The following is a 20,907-nucleotide window of genomic DNA, read 5'->3' as shown; positions in this document are numbered from 1 at the left end:
ATTGATAAGGAGCTACTGTCCCTGCTTTATTCAGTGAACTCTCTTGTTTTAATGCATCCTATCTACTCTGTATTGATAAGGAGCTGCTGTCCTGATTTATTCAGTGAACTCTCTTGCCTGTTGTCAGGTGTTCCTCGCTGGCCCCCTCCCCGACACCTGGCCCCTCGGTGAGCCCTACCTCCTGCTCCTCCTACTACAGCATCTCCGCGGGCAAGGCAGAGCTGCTCAACAGGGTGAAGGAGCTGCCAGGCATGGAGGAGGAGGAGGAAGAGGATGATGAGCTCGCCTTCAAGAAGGTAAAGCCCACACGATGTTTACAGAGCAGCGATGTTAAATTCTGTTTAATGCTCTGCAGTATAACGCTAAAGACATTTGGGCTCGATTCTCAAAACTATTTACTCAAAATTATCGTTCGTTATCGTGTTTTCCAAAAGGTAAAATGTACCCAGTAGTGTTACTAAAAATTAAATCTAATTCATTTAAGAGCTTGTAAGGTTGATACATGTTTAACACGTGGAAAACATTTAAAGTGTAAACATTCATTTTGGTGGTGTGCTTTTTCTAAGATTCTTATAAAAGTTTACAATAGTGAAAGCACGGTAAAGCCCAGACAGGTATGGTAAAATGAATTATAAAACATGGTAAGCCAGGGTAATCTATGGTAAATGTGTAGTATAAACACAGAAAGAAGGGTTTGTATTTGGCAGACTGGAGAGTGCAGGCATGGGGCTTTTTTAAATCACATCGAATTGTTTGAATTTGTTCACCTTTTAAAACTGTTCCTAACATTGGTGTGTCCATTTCCATAGCAACAGCTGATTGACAGTTTGAGCAGGAAGCTGTCGGTGCTCCGCGAAGCCCAGCAGAGCCTCCTGGAGGACATTGGTGCAAACTGCACCCTGGGGGAGGAGGTGGAGAGCCTGGTGCAAACCGTCTGCAAGCCGAACGAGCTGGACAAGTTCCGCATGTTCATTGGAGACCTGGAGAAGGTGGTGAGCCTGCTGCTGTCCCTGTCCGGCCGCCTGGCCAGGGTGGAGAACGCTCTGAGCGGCCTAGGCCTCGAGGCCAGCCATGATGAGAGGGTAAGAAGAGCTCGTAGAGTAGGGGACAGGCTGGGGAAAGATCAAGTAAGAACCAGGAGATCCCTGTTCTTTGGGCTCATAACACCTGTCCTCACTTCCAGTCACTTGCTGCCAGTGTGTTTTCGGGATTGATCCCCGGTCTTTCTCTGCTGAATATTTCAATGATTTCAGGAGCCTAGCTCCTCTGGAATTTCCAGGTCGTTTCAATCAGTGATTCTAGCCTGGTGTCCCTTTTAAAAAACAGACTTTTGACCTGTTTATCTTGTTTTTATTTATTTATTTATTTAGACTTGTATCTCATTTTTAAATGTAAAAAATGTAATGTATTGCTATTTTTTTTTAGCTTAGTTCGTTGTATGTGGCATGGCTTGAACAGTCTCTCTGTAAATTTGGTTGTTTTTAATCCGCATTAGAAAAACTAGTAATGCAGCCAGTCCTGGTTTTCCAAATTCCCCTTTTTTGAGTATAGAATGAATAAATCTGACTTGAGTCTGTAGGTCTACTAATAGCTAGCTGTTCATGCAGCTCTATTGGAAGATCCATTTATTTAAAGTGATTGTAGCAAGCAAAATAATTCCAGATTGTCATGGTTTCTTCCCAGCTGGCCCTGACTGAAAAGAAGAAACAGCTGTCGGAGCAGCTCGGGGAGGCTCGGGAGCTGAAGGAGCATGTGGACAGGCGGGAGCGCGTGGTGCTGGAGGTGCTGTCCCGATACCTCACTGAGGAGCAGCTCCAGGACTACCGGCACTTTGTCAAGATGAAGTCTGGGCTCATCATCGAGCAAAGACAGCTGGAGGAAAAGATCCGGCTGGGGGAGGAGCAGCTCCGGTGCCTGCGTGAGAGCCTGGGCATGGGCCTCGCACACTGCTGAACAAACTAACTAGAACCTGAGCATGGGCCTCGTACACTGCTGAACAAACTACCAGGAGTCTGAGCATGGGCCTCGCACACTGCTGAATAAACTAACTAGAACCTGAGCATGGGCCTCGCACACTGCTGAACAAACTAACTAGAACCTGAGCATGGGCCTCGCACACTGCTGAACAAACTAACTAGAACCTGAGCATGGGCCTCGCACACTGCTGAACAAACTACCAGGAGCCTGAGCATGGGCCTCGTACACTGCTGAACAAACTACCAGGAGCCTGAGCATGGGCCTCGCACACTGCTGAATAAACTAACTAGAACCTGAGCATGGGCCTCGTACACTGCTGAACAAACTACCAGGAGCCTGAGTATGGGCCTCGCACACTGCTGAACAAACAACCAGGAACCTAGTTATACTGGTCTAGAATGAACCCAGTCTTTTTTTTTTTAATGCTGTGCAGTGCAGTGCAGTGACCAGTATTAGAGAAGTCCTACGTACACATAAATAAAATAAAATATCAATTTATGTGTGAATCCTAGTGAACTAGTGGATCTTGAGTAGGATTTGTAAGGCTTCTGACAGTTGCGAAAATCTGAAATTATGCAAAAAGTACTTTTTTTTTAATGCCAAAGAAATATCGCTAAAAGAAATTCTTATTGTCTTGCAAAGGCGATTTAAATATTTTATTTTATTTTTAGGCAATCAGCAATGACAAACCGAGCAGTATCGTACTTCTGAAGTCATTGGAGAGCCAGACCAAACAGTTACAGTACTGGACCTTTTCTAAGCAATGGTAAAGCATTTGCAAATTATTAATCTTTCTTACTAGTATATAGCTGTAAAGGCTTCCTGAAACCTATATACCGTATACCGTGAAAGTTATATTGCACACTGTTAATTGTTCTCTTGTTGCTTTCCAGCAGTATGTATTTATATCCTGAAAACAGTGCCTTGTTCATGCCAAACAAAACTGAGAATGGAAAACTGGAAATTCTTATGAAATATTTACTGCAGGAGATTGTTAGGTACATTTTGTAAAAAAAAAAAAAAAAACTAAAATCTTTCAGTTTAATTAATTTGTGGTTTGCTGCAATTCAGTTTTATTTAAATGAAGTAAATCGTTTTGTACTTTAATCTCGGGACCTCGTCAAATATAATGAAACACTCAGGAGTCCGCATGGAAGCAAAATATTACGGACAATCCTACTGGAGTACAGGGATCCTTTATTCATATTTCAATATATGTATATATGCATTGTATCTATATGTGTTTCTATAGATATATAGGCTTCATCCTGCCAGGCCTTCAGTTCACCTGCAATTAGAGGACGAAAGGTTTTTGCAAAATAATTGTGTAAAATATAACACAGTACCATATATAATAATATTATGAAAATACTAGTGTATCGCGTCTCTGTAATGAGCACATACACATTTCTTTTCACATTTTTTTTCAAAAAAGTTTTTGACTTAGCTTGCCAAATATCTTTTGGTTTTGTTTTCATTTAATTTTTTTTTTTTTAATGGACTTTTTAAATTGATTTTATAAACTGTCAAACGTATGTATAACTGTGAATACGTAATTTATTTGAAACTACAGATTGCCCAAGATGAGTTAATGACATGCTTTGAAGGTCTTTGTCTGTGGGTGATCTGTATAATAATCTGAATATATATATATATATATATATATATATATATATATATATATATATATATATATATATATAATTTCAGCTACCCTGTGTCAAGCTTAAAGGCTGGTGTCCTATTGGTTTTTATACCCTCCTAAATTAAACCCATATAATATTCTGCCAATAATAGTATTGAGCCATATCATATACCATATCAATGTGTTGGTTTATCTTGCAAGCAGTCAAACTGTCTGCTTTATATCAAAGTGTTTTGTTGGGGGGAAGGGGGGGGGGGGGGGTTGATGAAGAGCGTTTTCTGTTATTTGTAAATGTACTTAATATGTATCCATTAACCTAGACGGTGCTTTAACAAAACAAAAAGGATTATTGATTCAAGGACTTAATCTGGACTGGTGAGCAATTAAACTGTTAATCACCTAATATTATTTGTTTATTTGGCAGACGCCTTTATCCAAGGCGACTTACAGAGACTAGGGTGTGTGAACTATGCATGAGCTGCAGAGTCACTTACAACTACGTCTCACCCGAAAGACGGAGCACAAGGAGGTTAAGTGACTTGCTCAGGGTCACACAGTGAGTCAGTGGCTGAGCTGGGATTTGAACCAGGGACCTCCTGGTTACAAGCCCTTTTCTTTAACCACTGGACCACACAGTACTTCTGCATGTTTACTCCATTTCATATCATGGTATTCGTGGTTCTTTCCAGTCTAAGAGGGAAGTGCCATTCATTCACTGTTCAGGGTTGGGTTATACAGTTAGAACCCTATTTGATATTGAATTGTACACTCAATACACATCTAGCCTTAATTAAAACACTACTACAGAGTTTAATTTCACTGTAACTATCTCTCTCCCTATTTAACATACTAAATTCAATTTATAATTTCTATAATACTAGATGGTAGAGTGTTCCTGAATGAGGGAGCAGCTAACTTAAAGGGTACATAAGGACCTTTTTATTTTATTGTGTTACATGTTCCCATGTGTTGCTACAACTGTTTACATAAGGTGCGTGTATTGTTTAATTTTTATTTTTTTTTACATTTTGACCACTTTTTTAAACTTTTAAATTGCATTCCCTGCCTCAAGATGGCTTCCCATGTACCCGCATGGACCTCTCAGAACTACATTCCCCATCATCCTCCTGCTCACTGGTGAATCCATCTCAGTTACATATGTGAGCAGGAGGGTGATGCAATTTAAAAGTTTTAAAAAAGTGTAACACAATAAAATAAAAAGGTCCTTATGTACCCTTTAATAATGAGCCTTTACAAGCTTATGGCTGACTTGAGTTACCGGGGGCAACGGTTTATGTGTGAGGTCAGAAAGTTCACATTATTCATCATGTAGATTTATCAGAAAGCTATTTAGTTTGATAAGGTGCAAAAATAGGGTTATTGTGAAGTTGTGTAAAGACACCGCCCTCGTTGTAATGCACAATTGAAATGGGCAGACTAAAGTAACCTGTTGACATGCTGTTGGAGACATTACACAGTTTGAGTAATTTCTATGAGCCTGTCATTATAACACTAATATTGTTGAGACACTAGTCATTCAGTGAAACCATCCGTGCTAGTGACAATCAAACTGGAGATGGAGGGAGTGAGGGATCACAAAGTTATCGGTATAACCATGTTTATATGTGTGTGCTAAATGTTAAGTTTATATGGTTCTGACTTAACAGTGCTGTACAGTAGTTTCCTTCGTTGTCTTTATATATGATAATGCCAAAGTTGTATTTAAACAATACTTCAGTTATAACTATATCCTTTTTTTTAATTAAGAAATTTGTAGAGTGTGTAAATTTGACAGTTCATTTGAATACTGTATTTTGCATTTTTTTGTAACCTGTACTCTCCTGCCATATAAATGATGTTAACAAATGTTTTGGTGTTGCTTGCTTTTTACATTTTTGGTCATGGTTCTGGGTTGTTCAGGGTAATTTCTGTTCAGCTGCTGCTGTTGAGACAAACATTATTATTTATTATTTAGTAATTTAGCAGAAGCTTTTATCCAAAGTGACTTGCAGAGACTTGAGGGTGAACTATGCATCACAACTGCTGCTGCAGAGTCACTTGCAATAGGACCTCGGTTTTACGTCTCACCCGAAGGATGGAGCAGAAGTGACTTGATCAGGGTCGCACACAGCGAGTCAGTGGCTGAGCTGGGGTGAACATGGAACCTCCTGGTGACAAGCCCCTTTCTTTAACCACTGGACCACCAAGCCTCCAAAGTTATGCCCCCCTTAGAACCTATTAGCCACAACTACACTTATAATATCACTGAGACTAGATCTACTTTGAATGTCAATGACAAAGCATTCTAAATGTTTAATCCACAACAGATTATATAAAAACTGATTTATTGGCTGGTAGTGAGTCTCTTTGAAAATGTTATAGGAGCTCCATTTTCAAAGAATCTCGCTACCAGCCAATAATATACTCAAACAAATGCATTTTAAATATACATGATATTTCCCTCTACCCTTAACTTTGATAAAATTACTACAGTTGTTAAGAGGGATTCTTGCCATAGATCCCTTGTATGTAATAGATGCTGTGTTTGAAATGAACTTCTGCACTGAATTGGCTAAATACTTTCAAAGAAATTAAAATAATGACGAGCAATCATTGAGGTGAAAAACAAAACAAAAAACAAGACATCAAGAATTAGGTTTCACATGCAGTATTAAACTGGTCTTCACAGTTTGTGTGATGAAGCTTAGCTGGAAAATGTTTCTGGCTCTGAAGTGACTCGTTAGCCCTTATCTCTCAGAACGGACTGTGCTTGGAAGCAACACCCACAGCTTCTCTGGATGTTGGGTGGAGTTTTTTTTTAGTTAACAATATTTCAGCTTCAGTTTCTTACATAGTTACTTCCTGCTAAAGAACATATCTATTTAAAAACAGGTATGTGCAGTCTGAACACAGCACTGCCACTAAAGCCTAATGGTAGAATGACTACTTATTTACCTGAGTTGACTAGTTGCCACTTTAAAATAAAATATTAATAAACTGGTTCTCTGTGTGTACAGATTTGTACCACTTTGCTATTTGAGCACTATATTTTAAAACTGCTTGAAATATTTATTAATGTTATGAAATATAATTTTCATGTAATGGTTTGCAACCGCAACCACACTTCCACCCATCTGAAACTGCGTGCTTCACAATTAATTCAAACAGATGAATACAATGAATACATTTACATTGCTGGTTCGTTACTAGAATACACTTTAAACTCACAAAACAGGACCATATTTCTGCTGCTGCTTTGAAATTGAAGCTTGCGATTGGTTGACTGTCAGTTTCTGAGGTCGACTGGCACTTTTCTAGTTGACTAGGGTTTACCCCTAGTTGAGATGTGATAAGCCAGAAGTTTCTGAATTATTATGAAGGGATAACTCAATTCCTCAACGATTACCACATCAATTACAGTCAAGGAAGCTAGGGGGGGTAGTTGAACCGAATCTGTTCTCCAGAATAGCGTTCGCATTTTTAACATTGTTCCTAGTGCAACATCAGTAAATGTTGAGCACCTATAAACCCCATGACAAAGTCAGTTCTGCTGTTTTGCCCATAGAGATGCAGTTTTTATATATTACAGAATGTAAGATAATACAAAGCTGAAAGGACATGGCATCTATATAATGGGGATTTTGCCTACAAGTGACGGCCAGAAATGAAATATTTTCTATGAAGGTTATTTTGCAGAAAGTAAGTTGTTTATTGTTACAATCTCTTTTGTGTGTGTGTGTGTGTATCAAATCCTTTGTAGGCCCACTTGTACAGTTATGCAATTTTAAAGATGGCACTCGCATTAATAAATGTATGCAAAGTGAGAAAACTTACCTTAAAACAAGCAAGAGCACACAAGTGGCCTACATAGGATTCAAAAATTAAAAATGTGGCAAAAGACAAATTAATATAACCTATGCTAATTCCAATAGTAATCACTTGCTGGATTACACAGGTATTGCAAAATCTAATGCTGTACCAAAAGATGTATGTATGTATGTGTATATATATATATATATATATATATATATATATATATATATATATATATATATATATATATAATGACTAACTATTTGAACACTTTAATAACTTTTAAAGTACATTGCAGTACATACAGTAGTCGTGTCCAGGTATAACCTGGAAGTCAAGGTTTATATTCATTTTTATTTATGGTCTTCATTTTGTAAATAAAGATTTTACTGTGTATTTACACAACATACATGACGTGGTGCAGGACTGCAGTCAGATTTACATTGGTTTCAGGTATAGACAGGTTCCGGATTGTAGTGGGAACCGCACCACTATTTCAATAGGGGTTTAGGCCATTATGCTGAATTATACAGGTTTGTAGAGGGGCTGAATTAGAGAAGTTTTAGTGTAAATATTTCATCTTTGGCTGTCACTTGTAGGCAGAATTTTCATCTTGTGCTCTACATACAGTGGCTTGACTAATGAGGTATATTCTCTGTCAATATCATGCTTATCAAAGACCCCATTAGTTACATCATTGATTACCTCTGCTTTGACAAATGACACATGCAGGTCACAGTCTCAACTCTTAATACATGCATCTCAAGATATGATCAATAAAAATGTATGAGCACGTGAACTACATCCCTGTCACTGGAGGCCAGGGTAACACTGGATATATGATATAGTACAGCAAACTTAGTTTCATGGTAACAGTCTACTGCCTACATCCAACAGATGGCAACAGTTTGGCAGCTTTTCCCAAGTTCCCTTTTTGAAACACGCTGGAAACCCCCTGAATTATTTCAGTCTGCACCTGCATTTTGCTGTCAGTTCCCATTGTTTAACATATGTCCACATTGTACCACAGGAGCAGAAGTATACTGTAAAGTATTATATGGAGCATAATGTTTTTGCTGTATGTTGTATTGCTGTCAGTGTAGTCGATGTTTATCTGGATATCCAAATCCAACATGTGTGTAAGTAAATCTACTTTGCTCATCATTTCAACTGTTTGCTTTGCCATAGCTGTAACTATTGTGGCCCAGCACATATATAATTTGTCGAGACCATAGCCTGTTCAAACGAAATCATGCAAATCCGCTTCTATGGGCTAGTAAGCATGTGATACAAGATGTCGCTTTTATAAGAAAATAATTAAAATGATAGACAGCATCTGAACTCCGTAAATGATGTTTTGGGAGTATAATAATTCTGCATAGGTCCCAAGTTTCCTCAACAGAAATGCTGGTCCAGACTTTGGTGCGGAAGAGTGGGAATTAGAACACTTCTATGAATGGGGTCTACATACAATCATATGTTGATAATGACAAAGTTCCGTTTTTTTGCATCACCCAAACATTTTATTTAGCGGGTTGTGTACCGTCTGGTCTGTGGGCCGGGTTTTAACGTCATTTTGCGGGTCACCTGGATGGTATTCTGTTCTGGTTCAGACTGCAGTGGGAATTGACTAATCAAGTGTGCAGCTCTGTGAAAAACGTCACTTTAGGGATTCTGAGAAACCAGGAGGAACGATGAGTCTACCAGTCACGCCTATATAACGTTGCACCGCACACACGTCATGTTTATCCGCAAACACCCGCGAGCAAATTCGTGAGTCTTGTTACTATTTCTGTACCAATACAGATGCTATGATACACACAGAGACAAAACATTAAATAAATACAATATGTATAAAACATACAAGGAAGAAAAATCAGTTATAGAGAAGTCGTGCAATAACTAAAATATATATATATATATTATGAAGTTTACATGTTGTGTAGTTGACTGATTTTTACACATGGTCTGCCCTATACACTCTCATAGTTAACCTTAATCGTGCTGGGCATGACAGCAGCCTGTATAGTTGATCACCGATTCCACTGAACGTTTCTATCGTCATTTCTGAGATCGATTTAATGCCCAACAGGAAACTGGCATGAGCTGGGATTGAGAGTCGCTGTAGCTGTCATAGTGATTGGGTTTTCAAAATAACTTCTAAATATTACGCGCATATTATTAGGAAAACATGTCAACGTGCTTATAACTATTATCGCCAAGACTATTATGAAGAACACGGGAAATGTCTTTCTCAAAGGAACATGAACACGTAAAGCAGGGTTTGGACAGGCAAGCTTCAAAGACGTTACTTGTGGACGGTATAGACTTACATTTTAAAAGCTGTGTCACAAGACACGGGAATCAGACCGACTAGTTTCTCACGACACCACACTGTCCAAAAAGGTAGGTAATCGTTTTATTCCATATAGACATAGGTTACGAAATATATACAAAAGGCTACTGAACGAACGGTCATGAGAATGTGGATGAAAATGCAACGTTGAAGTGAAATTGAGATAATACTGGACACCGAATCAATTAACCGTAAATAAGACGTCTATATTCAAATGTAATTGTACCTTTTAAATTTATAAATAAAGTGTAATTGTACTTTTTTAAAATGTTATTACTGATTCGTGTTTATGCTTTTTGTTTACCCCGTCAATCAGTTTACATGTTCACTGGTGCTTTTGAGGGTCATGCATTTTAATTAAGCAATCGGTTTTATTGGATATGTATGTATATTTTTGGTTCGGCAGGGTCATACGTAGTTACACACACATAGTTCATTGCTTGGAAATTAGAATCGGGAATCGGTGATTTCGAATCTCAGAATGGTGATTTTAGGTACTGGGAGTTTTTTTTTTTTTTAACTGTGTGGATAATGATGTGTTTACGTACATTGTTCTTTATGAGAGAATCACAAGCAGCTCTAAGTCTACAGACAATGATACGGTTTGCATTCTTCTAGTTAACCTGTCAGAAATGGATGGTACTGTACATAACAATGTTTAGAGTGAAATATGCTTGCTTCAGTACAGCACGTATATGTACTGCAGGCCCATATTTCAAAGAATATCTAGAAAACTTCACCTTCAAGCCTGATATTGCTTTATGAATACAGCCCATTGATACACAGATCAATGGGCTATTCACAAAAAGTGCACCTGCTTAATCTGAGACTTGTTCGTGGTATGTAGGCTGGTTAAACCTGAATGACCTGTCACCAAAGGGACTGAACTAGCTACCTTTCCAGATCTGGGATTTCAATATGCAAAACACTGCATTAAACTTATGAAACTTCCAAGGCATCCACCTCCAAGAAAATACAGAGACACAATGCTAGTTAGTTGTGCATTAGTTTTCCCACCTGACTGGATGAACTCAAACACATTTCTGTAATAGACAGTATAATAAATGGTAATCATTCTGGAACCTTTATTACAGTGTGCTTTGATTTAATAGGTTTTCTACAGTGTTTAAAACTACAATCTTTTTCTTTTCCTTTTCCTGGATTTTGTATATCATCCCATAGCAGGGTATAGGATTCTGCTAAATTCTGCTAACATTTTAACAATACCGTGTAAATACTACTAGTGCGGTCACCACACCACTTTATCTTCATGTGAGGAGTTCTTTGAGTCTCTATGAGGCTCTATTTAAACTAGACTCAACAGGCTGAAAGTGCTGTCCTGCATGGAGACAGTGTGTGAGAAAGCTGTGCGCTATGTAAGCTAGCTTCTTGGGGCATTTGCCTGACCCTTGAGGAAATCTTTTATTTTGTTTATTTGTGTAAATAGAATGTCCTTAAAAGAATTTGAAGTATATTTGTGTGCGTCACACCAGGACCCTTCTCTGTTTGGTACCAGAGAGGGGTTGGCACTGCCTGCTACAGGAACAAAAAAACAATGGAGTAAATCTTGACCCACTTGTGGCATTGCAGCAGCAATAAATGCAAGTAGCAGAGCTCCAGCAGAGGGCTGTAGAATTACTGTAGCAGCACTCCAGGAGTTGCAACACGTCCGACAGAAAGGGTGTTGAATCCCATGACAGTGCCAGCCACATCACATCCAGGCATCCTGGCAAAACTGGGGCCTCAGGATGGAGTGGAGATTCTTATGAAAACTTTCCAATATTCGTATATCAGCAGGAATTGGCTTAGAATGAACTGTTCTTATTCCCAACTTTGTTCTGCTATCCAAAGACTAGGAAAAATATATAAAAGTTGTGGTTAAATGGCATCAAATTACTAGATTCGGGGTGCAGTCGAGGTGCTGGATAAACTACTGAGGAATTGCATTTCCACAATAAACTAAGGATTAACTACATGGGGGGATATTAAATCTTATCCCACTCCTAAGTACAGAGGAACAAAGAACAAAAGGTGCTGGGGTACAATGCAGTAGAGAAGGGAAGAACAGGGAGGGAAGTCTGCCTGAAGCACCTGTACTCGAGCTGTTGGATCCAACTCTTGTCAGATCAGTTAGTCCTAACCTAGATTAAACAGGCTGAAAGTGGTGTTCTGGATGGGGACGAGGTGAGAGAGCAGTGTGCTATAAACACAGAGGAAGAAAAAAACCTGTGTAACCCAGCTTGTTGGGTCAGTTGTCTGACCCTTGAGAAAATCTTGAAATAGCAAAAATAGCTTTTGTTGTGATATGTCATAAAAATGTGTACCCAGGTGCTTGTCAGAGATATTGGGGGTTCTTTGACTGTACACCTTTAAGAAAAAAGGCATAATGGGATATCAGATGAGCCTTTGGCTGATATACAAATGCTTCAGTGCAGAGAGGTGCTGCAGTATACGGTAACCCCAGTTTCCTGTAACAGTTGTGATGGTGACCAAACGTGTGTAAGTACTGTGTGTAAAAAATAAATAAATTAGTTAAAATGAACAGTTGCATTCAAGAAATTTAGAACAGCAAAAAACTAAAATAAAAATACACTTAAGGTTTGTGTATTGCACACTTGCCATTAACACAAATCATTTCATTGAAGGACTGTAATGCAGCACCATAATTAAACGAAAAAGAAAGTGAAAAGGTTATCGTACCTAGGTTTTTTGTGAACTCCAATCAACCAACATTATCTTTCGCCAGTCAAATCACAGAGTGCCTAAAGAAAGTTTTGAGTCCCACAAACAGATTTTTTTATGTCTCTTGCATCTTCTTTAACAGCCTCAACATTTTTACCATCAGGATTTTAAGGACGATTTAATTGCACAGGAGATTCCCTAGTTAGATGATGGCATGATAATATCTCTTCAGCCAAAGAAGCAAGCATGGTAATTTAAGATGTTACCGTAGTGAAAAACTGTAATGTAGGGTGAGTTTTGTACCTGAGCAGGGTCAGGGTCACCATAGAAATACTTCTGACTGTAATTAGGAAGCGTACTGCTGAGAAAAGAAACAAAATATTTAGGGAAGTGAAAATGAAATGTACTGCAGCTTACTTAACTGCAGTAAAAAGAACTGTCATGGTCGGCAGTGGCATAGCCTGGATTCGAACCGGCGATCTCCAAGCTAAAGGGAGCATCCTGCACTCCGGGCAGATTGCCTTTACCGGATGCGCCACTCTGGAGCCCAAAACTACAGTAATTGAAAACCCAGATTTAAGCATGTAAAGCATGGAACACAATGGTAAGGCATGGAAACAGCATGGGAAACCTGAGGCATTTTGTAAGGCAAACAGAGGAGCACTTTTAATAAGATGTAATACCATGTAACAATAAAACTGATGTGGTTTCTTTCAGGTCTTTGCTGGTAAGACATGGACAACCCTGAGTACCGCAGAGGAAGCTTTAACAGCATGCAGAGCGGCACCAGTGATGAGGACATGGTGGAGATAGCTGGAGCCACATTGGATTCCTCAGTGACAGACGATGTGCTACCATTGGACAGGGATGTTTCCAGGGGTATGTTTTCAATCATTAGTTTCCCATACTAAACATTAGAGTCGTGCAGCTCTCATGTTTGGGTTCATGGTCTTTAAGCAGACAGCAAACAAATCTCACCTGCTGATTTGTGTAACAGCTAAAAAATGTTGTTTGAATTAATTAATGCAAAACTGTTCTCTGCCTACCTGCTGTATTGGGATTCATGCAAAGTGATCTTCAGTTATAAGCAGGGGTGGGACATTTTGGGGAAAGCAGAATATACCTTGTAGGATTTTGATTTTAGATAACAGTGAACACAATCGATCAATTAGTGATTAACAGTGGCGGATCTAGCCTTGTAACTTGACGGGTTCACTAAATTTTTCAAGATACACAAAAGGTTCCCTCTGACCCTACGTCACCTCAACAAATTTATAACATACTTTGGAAATGTTTCTTTCAGTGCAGTACTGAATCCATCTCCTGATGTACAGGTGTTTTAGTTTGTTGCATCACAGACACAAAATCATTGCCAACTGTTACTGCTGCTTTGTGGAATTCTGATTTTTCTTGACTTTCTTTCAGTTTTGTAACTCCAGATTTTTAAAGGACCTGTGTAACCTGTCAAGTTTCTCTGCATTGTTTACTGTTTTTCTACCAAAATGCACACAATACTTACAGTAGGATCCATCAAATTCTGAGGGTTCATACCCTGATGGCTTTTATTTTTTTTAGTTGTGTATTTTGGGAGGGCAACATTCCCTGCACTATTCTCAATACATAAACACATTGCCATGAGATTTACAGTCTGTGTTTTATTAAAAAAAAATAATGAAATACTAATCATATATAATCATTTCAGTTCTATCATTATAAACATATTGCCAATCTTCATGTTTTAATAGTTTCACATATAGTTTTGAAGGATTGTGCATGTCCAATAAATAACTAATATAGCTTATCTTCAAATCTAGTAAAAACTTTTTTTTTTTTTTAAATATAGTATTTAAATCTAAGAAAAGATGTAAATATGGTACATAGCAACGTAGGTTATATAATAGAAATAAACAAAAGAAAAAACATATTGTCTTTGCAGAATTTTAGTGGAGTCTACTGTAAATATTGTGTGCATTTTGGTAGAAAAACAAAAAAATACAGAGGAACTTGACAGGTTATACACAAGTCCTTTTAAAAATCTGAGGTTCAGCAGTTACAAAACTGAAAGAACGTCAAGAAAAATCGTAATTCCACAAAGCAGCAGTAATAGTTAGCAATGATTTCGTGTCTGTGATGCAACAAACTAAAACACCTCTACATCAGCACTGAAAGGAACATTTCCTAAAAGCATGTTATACATTTGTTGAGGTGAGCTGAGGTGGGGTCACAGGGAACCTTTTGTGTATCTTGAAGAACTTAGTGAACCAGTCAAGCTACAAGGCTAGATCCGCCCCTGTTAATCACTAATTGATTGATTGATTGTGTTAAGTAAAAACCAAAACTACTTTTTTGTGTGACGGAGAGGGGCAAGTAGATTTTCCTAGCATTTTGTTACTTGGACAAGAAGTTTTTTTTTTTTTTTTTTTAAATTGCACACCCCTGGTATAAATGTATGAATTCAACTCTTTGCTAGCTTTGATTTGAGCTAATTGATCAACTGTGGCTTAAGTAGTGTAGGAGAGACAACATTAACAAGGTGGGAGAGAAGGGGCTGTCCCTCAAAGCGCTGTGGGAATCACTGTCCCGGTTCCCTTTTCACTGCTCTTTTGTCATTTCCTATACTTCAATCAAGCAGAGCTCTGCGCTCTGATTAGAACAGCTCATAGCGCTGGCAGCCACTGCAGCAGAGATTAAGGACTATCTGGCTGTTAAGACTGCTGTCACCAGCCGGTCTCAGCTAAGCAAAGTACAATTCTGTTAATCTTTTATTTTAGGTGCTCTTGAGACAGGATGAAAGAGTCTTTTTTTCAAATATGGACATCATTTAACAGTGTTCTGCTACTACAGCAGATGTACACTCTGCCAGGACCCCTAACCTAACCACAGTTGTGATAAACGTTCCTATTTCTTTTGAAAGGTGTTCATTTTTCCTTTACATATAAACACTGAGTAACCATCACATCACACTAATGAGCTGTTACCATGGTCACAGTATCTGTTGCTGCTGATTTTAGGGTATTCTAGTTCTCACAAGCAGGATCCTGCTATTGGGTTGCATTTATAATCTGCAGTGTTCAGCTATATAAATCTATAGCACAGACTTAGTGACAGTAACATTGATAGTCACCCCCCAAAACCGGTACTCCACAAACCATACATGTTATGTTTTCTCTGCAGCTGAGTCTATGCTCATTAAATTAATATCTATTAACTTTAGCTTCTTTTAACCTGCCAGATTTCATTACGAGGAAGAAATCCATTCGGTCAGATGCTCTAAAGTTTAAGTGGTATAACTAGTCAACATAGTTGACTTTTTCTAGTTCAGGCGCTCGACTTCATCAGATTAGCAGCCGTTGTGAATGAAGCCAACATTTCTACTTGAATAGATTTTCCTTAGATACAGTATGAGTACTAATCTAAAATGATCTTGCATCATGTTCTTAATGTCAGGGAATTGAATACATTTCATATCTAGCCATTGTTGTTTTTAAAGTAGATTGCTGTACCTTCTGTTAGAAAGGACAATGCTTCATCTGTGCAGTGGTTCTTCTTTATGATGCTTGACTGGCTTATTGTACAGTTCAGTTTATCACAGACCGTACTATGTAAATGTGCATAGCGTGTGAGAAGGCAAATGGCCAGGAGACAGAGTTGATCCAAAATAAACAAGAGATCAAACCGAATCAATTATTATTTTTTTTTTTTTAATTTAGTCGTTGCCCATGATTCTATCCCATTTTTCTCCCCAATTTGGAATCGGCAATTGTGTTATTATTAATCCCGATTCACCACTGCAACCCCCTGGCGACTCGGGAAACAGCCTCCGAAATGCGTCCCTGCCAATCCATAATTTTTCGCACTGTGGATCCACAGCGAAGCCATCAGACCTATAGTGCCGGAGGACAACACAGATCTGAATGGCTCCGCTGCAGACCCGCAGGTGCCCTATCAGCCACAGGGGTCGCTGGTGCGCGATGAACCGTGGATTGACCTTTTCAAAAATGTAAAGGCTTAAGAAAAAACTTAAAACATTTAGGATAAAAAATATTGTAGTGTACAGTACAAAACACACAATTCAAATGCATACATTAAAGTGTTACTGAACAGGCTGTACGGTTAAAACTCAATGCATTACTTTACCTCAATTTCTGCTGCTTTGTACATATTTTTGCAATATCTTTTTCAGCATAATTGCGATTGTTTTGATATTTTTGCGAACATATTGCTGGTCATAAATCGGGTTTTATTACTAGTTTTGTTTCACATTAGTTATGCTTCAGGTATTTTGAGTAGAAACACAAATATTCATATGGCTGGAGGTACACCCCCTGTACATCTTGCATATTCACTCAAACCGGGTGGGGGTCTGTAAAACAGATGTTGTGATTATACAGGGCTTGTCATGCATATTCATAAACCTGTGCCAGAGCAAGCATGTAGGAAACATGAGACAAAATGCTGAACTTTGGGAGAGGAGTCAAAAAGCAATGAAATGTTAATGATTGAACAGGTTGGATTTTCGCAGCTGATGGTAACAAGTGTTCCCTTGACAACCAATTCACCATCGGAGTGGTGCGGTAGAGTGGGGGTGCCATTTTATAAGTGCAGGAACACAATCCAGGGTATTCAAATATGGCCCAGAACAACAGACCTAGGCTGTTTAACGTATGCCTTTGCCTGGTGCTGGTTCAGATATTTGGACACCCTGACGTGTATTACAGCTTTTCGTATCAACAAGTGTCGCTGTGGGATCTGTTCGTTTTTTGTTGAACTGTTTTCAAGCTTGAATGACGCTTTACGAGAATGTGAAGAGGCAAATACATTGTCGAGATTGTCTGGAGGCAAGCAGATTGGGGATTGCAGTGAATTCATCTTTTTTTAAAAAAAAACTTGCCATCTCCTTGGAACTGAAGGAGCTTTGGCTGTTTGAATAAAGACCTTGACATCGTTAACATTCAGAATCAGTTTTTCTCTAGTGCACACTTTTGTATAAAGGAAAGTTGGCATGTACTAAAAGACAATTCTCTGGAACAGAACCAAAGACGTTTTACCGATCATACTAAATCAACGATGTGTGCCTTTTAAAGGCTTACACCATGCAATTTCGATCAATGGCTTGTGATGAGTCAGAAATCATATCCTGCGAAGGAGTAAATTACAAAAAAAAAGAAAAATGCACAGTGGAGCTTTGAGACAGTAGCTCATACCCAAACATCAATGAACAGTGGTAACCCTAGCCTCCATATTGACTCTGATCAAATTCAGACTAATGAACGTCAAGAAATACAGACTAACATTATTTAATCTAATTAGTAATAAGGTGCCTTACTAGTCCAGGTTTCTTTGCTCACTTGGTTGTTTGAATGTGTGAGTTCTTTAACATTGCGCTGCCTTTCTCTCCCTGTAGTCTGCACACTGAACGCACAAGTTATTTCCCACCAGCAAAAAAAAATAAAATAAGAAGGTCCTGCCCAAGAATCTCTGGACAGTCAGCTTGTTATCCTTTTGATCAGCTTAGTATGCTTTCCTGTAGCTTTCAAAAACATGATATCATCACCCGAATAGATGACTATGTACCACTGCGTACCACTAACTGAGACAGTTAAGGTTTAAAAATAACGCAGATAGATTTTTTTTGTTTTTTCACGATTTATTATTTAAGATGTGCAAATTACTAACAATTAAGATTGGGTCATTTTATATGCATTCTGAGACCAAAAAAATGTCAAAGGTCAAATTTCAAGGTAATGAATTTTAACAAGACCAATATCTATTTACATATTTGTTCTTAACCAATTTTTTTTTGTCTGAAAAAGATGACTGTACATTGCATTTTGTTTTGTGAACTTTAGCAAAGACATACCTCATTGATTTTTGCATAAAACATCTTAGAAAAATGTTTTAAAATATATAAATTTGTCTGCTTTCTTTAGCCTTCTATGGCATACAGAACAAAAAAGTAATATGGTGACCTTTCAATGTTATAGCTTTAAAACATTTCTTTACATCTATTCTTTGAAACAAAACAAAAAAATGCATGTCTTCTGGCAGTAAAAAGCACTTGTGAGTAAGAGTCAGTCAGCATATGGATTTCCTACAAGAAATCCATTTTTAGGAATTCAGAAATGGTCTCATATGTGAGTGCCTCATAGTAACTCTGTGTTTTAGAAGCAGCGTTAGCCCATTCAGACCATCATTTTTTACCACTTTTCACACTTGTATGCAGCACATTTCGTGTTCACATTGTAGCAGGACTTCAGCGTGTCTTTTTTGGCATATACAGGATATGATCGCTCGTTGTGGTCAATTCGACTTCCTCTGCTGGTACATGTGTGATCGAGGACGTTTTTCTAATGTTTAAAAACATTTGAAAGCAAACTTTCCTTTCACTCTGGGCGCTGGCATCTTCTTCATGCACGCTGTCAGAACTGCCATAAATGATACAAAACCCGACGCAAAATGCAAATTAGCAAAATGGTAATGTTTTGTCACACACGTGACCTTTCCTTAGCCCTACCTTAATTTAACACAATATTACTCTCCAGCATCTGTGTTTTCGTCGTGTTTAACTCCAACTCCCATTTTTAAATGACCCTGAGTACTGTTTAATGTGTTTTCGTTTCTGACTTAAAACAGAGAAACTGTTAATTGTGAAATTAATTCGTAAAGGAGAGGTGAAAAGTCAGGAATAAAACACCGAAAGCCAGAAGCTCTAGTGTGTGTGTGTGTGTGTGTGCGTGCGTGCGTGTGTGCGTGCGTGTGTGTGTGTAACTGGTCTCGACACATAAGAGAGGGAGGATGTCTCGTGGAGAAAATTAGAGGTAGTCTGTTTTAATTTTTTTATTAAAAAAAAAAAACTTAACTGAATATACTTTTTTTTTAAAAATGCAACACAGACCTATAGATCAGTCTATTAATTTTCCTTATAAACACAGTACAACTATTGTGTGTTTTTTTTTGTAAATTCAGATTCCTTGCACCTATCTGCAGACACGCATGTATATATGGATGTGTGTGTGTGTATATATGTGTATATATATATATATATATATATATATATATATATATATATATATATATATATACAGTACTGTGCAAAAGTTTTAGGCAGGTGTGAAAAAATGCTGTAAAGTAAGAATGCTTTCAAAAATACACATGTTAATAGTTTATATTTATCAATTAACAAAATTGAAAGTGATTGAACAGAAGAAAAATCTACATCAAATCAATATTTGGTGTGACCACCCTTTGCCTTCAAAACAGCATCAATTCTTCTAGGTACACTTGCACACAGTTTTTGAAGGAACTCGGCAGGTAAGCTGGCCCAAACATCTTGGAGAACTAACCACAGTTCTTCTGTGGATTTAGGCAGCCTCAGTTGCTTCTCACTCTTCATGTAATCCCAGACAGACTCGATGATGTTGAGATCAGGGCTCTGTGGGGGCCATACCATCACTTCCAGGACTCCTTGTTCTTTACGCTGAAGATAGTTCTTAATGACTTTCGCTGTATGTTTGGGGTCGTTGTCATGCTGCAGAATAAATTTGGGGCCAATCAGATGCCTCCCTGATGGTATTGCATGATGGATAAGTATCTGCCTGTACTTCTCAGCATTGAGGAGACCATTCATTCTGACCAAATCCCCAACTCCATTTGCAGAAATGCAGCCCCAAACTTGCAAGGAAACTCCATCATGCTTCACTGTTGCCTGCAGACACTCATTCGTGTACCGCTCTCCAGCCCTTCGGCGAACAAACTGCCTTCTGCTACAGCCAAATATTTCAAATTTTGACTCATCAGTCCAGAGCACCTGCTGCCATTTTTCTGCACCCCAGTTCCTGTGTTTTCGTGCATAGTTGAGTTGCTTGGCCTTGTTTCCACGTCAGAGGTATGGCTTTTTGGCCGCAAGTTTTCCATGAAGGCCACTTCTGACCAGACTTCTCCAGACAGTAGATGGGTGTACCAGGGTCCCACTGTTTTCTGCCAATTCTGACCTGATGGCACTGCTGGACATCTTCCGATTGCGAAGGGAACTAAGCATGATGTGTCTTTCATCTGCTGCAGTAAGTTTCCTTGGCCGACCACTGCGTCTATGGTCCTCAACGTTGCCCGTTTCTTTGTGCTTCTTCAAAAGAGCTTGGACAGCACATCTGGAAACCCCTGTCTGCCTTGAAATTTCTGCCTGGGAGAGACCTTGCTGATGCAGTCTTGTTGCTGTGCTCAGTCTTGCCATGGTGTATGACTTTTGACAGTAAACTGTCTTCAGCAACCTCACCTTGTTAGCTGAGTTTGGCTGTTCCTCACCCAGTTTTATTCCTCCTACACAGCTGTTTCTGTTTCAGTTAATGATTGTGTTTCAACCTACATATAGAATTGATGATCATTAGCACCTGTTTGGTATAATTGTTTAATCATACACCTGACTATATGCCTACAA

The 20,907-nt window shown here is 38.6% G+C and overlaps 2 protein-coding genes across 4 annotated transcripts in view; both read left to right on the top strand.

The window, feature by feature from the left end:
* LOC117412579 (protein Shroom4-like) overlaps nucleotides 1-5,488 on the top strand; it is a 57,944-nt gene extending 52,456 nt beyond the window's left edge. For all 3 annotated transcript variants that reach the window (XM_058989106.1, XM_058989105.1, XM_058989107.1), the window contains 3 exons: nucleotides 128-296; nucleotides 810-1,082; nucleotides 1,684-5,488. In XM_058989106.1, the coding sequence (XP_058845089.1) occupies nucleotides 128-296; nucleotides 810-1,082; nucleotides 1,684-1,953 (712 nt within the window). In that variant the 3' untranslated portion in view covers nucleotides 1,954-5,488. The remainder of the gene's footprint in view (nucleotides 1-127; nucleotides 297-809; nucleotides 1,083-1,683) is intronic.
* Nucleotides 5,489-9,422: 3,934 nt separating this feature from the next.
* Nucleotides 9,423-20,907, top strand: part of LOC117412376 (H(+)/Cl(-) exchange transporter 5) — a 38,060-nt gene continuing 26,575 nt past the window's right edge. Inside the window, exons 1-2 of the mRNA XM_034020716.3 lie at nucleotides 9,423-9,841; nucleotides 13,191-13,352. Of these exons, the coding sequence (XP_033876607.1) occupies nucleotides 13,208-13,352 (145 nt within the window). The 5' untranslated portion in view covers nucleotides 9,423-9,841; nucleotides 13,191-13,207. The remainder of the gene's footprint in view (nucleotides 9,842-13,190; nucleotides 13,353-20,907) is intronic.

Source organism: Acipenser ruthenus, chromosome 16 (genome assembly GCF_902713425.1).
Source record: "Acipenser ruthenus chromosome 16, fAciRut3.2 maternal haplotype, whole genome shotgun sequence".
NCBI lineage: Eukaryota > Metazoa > Chordata > Actinopteri > Acipenseriformes > Acipenseridae > Acipenser > Acipenser ruthenus.
This window is presented reverse-complemented; position numbering and strand designations above follow the sequence as displayed.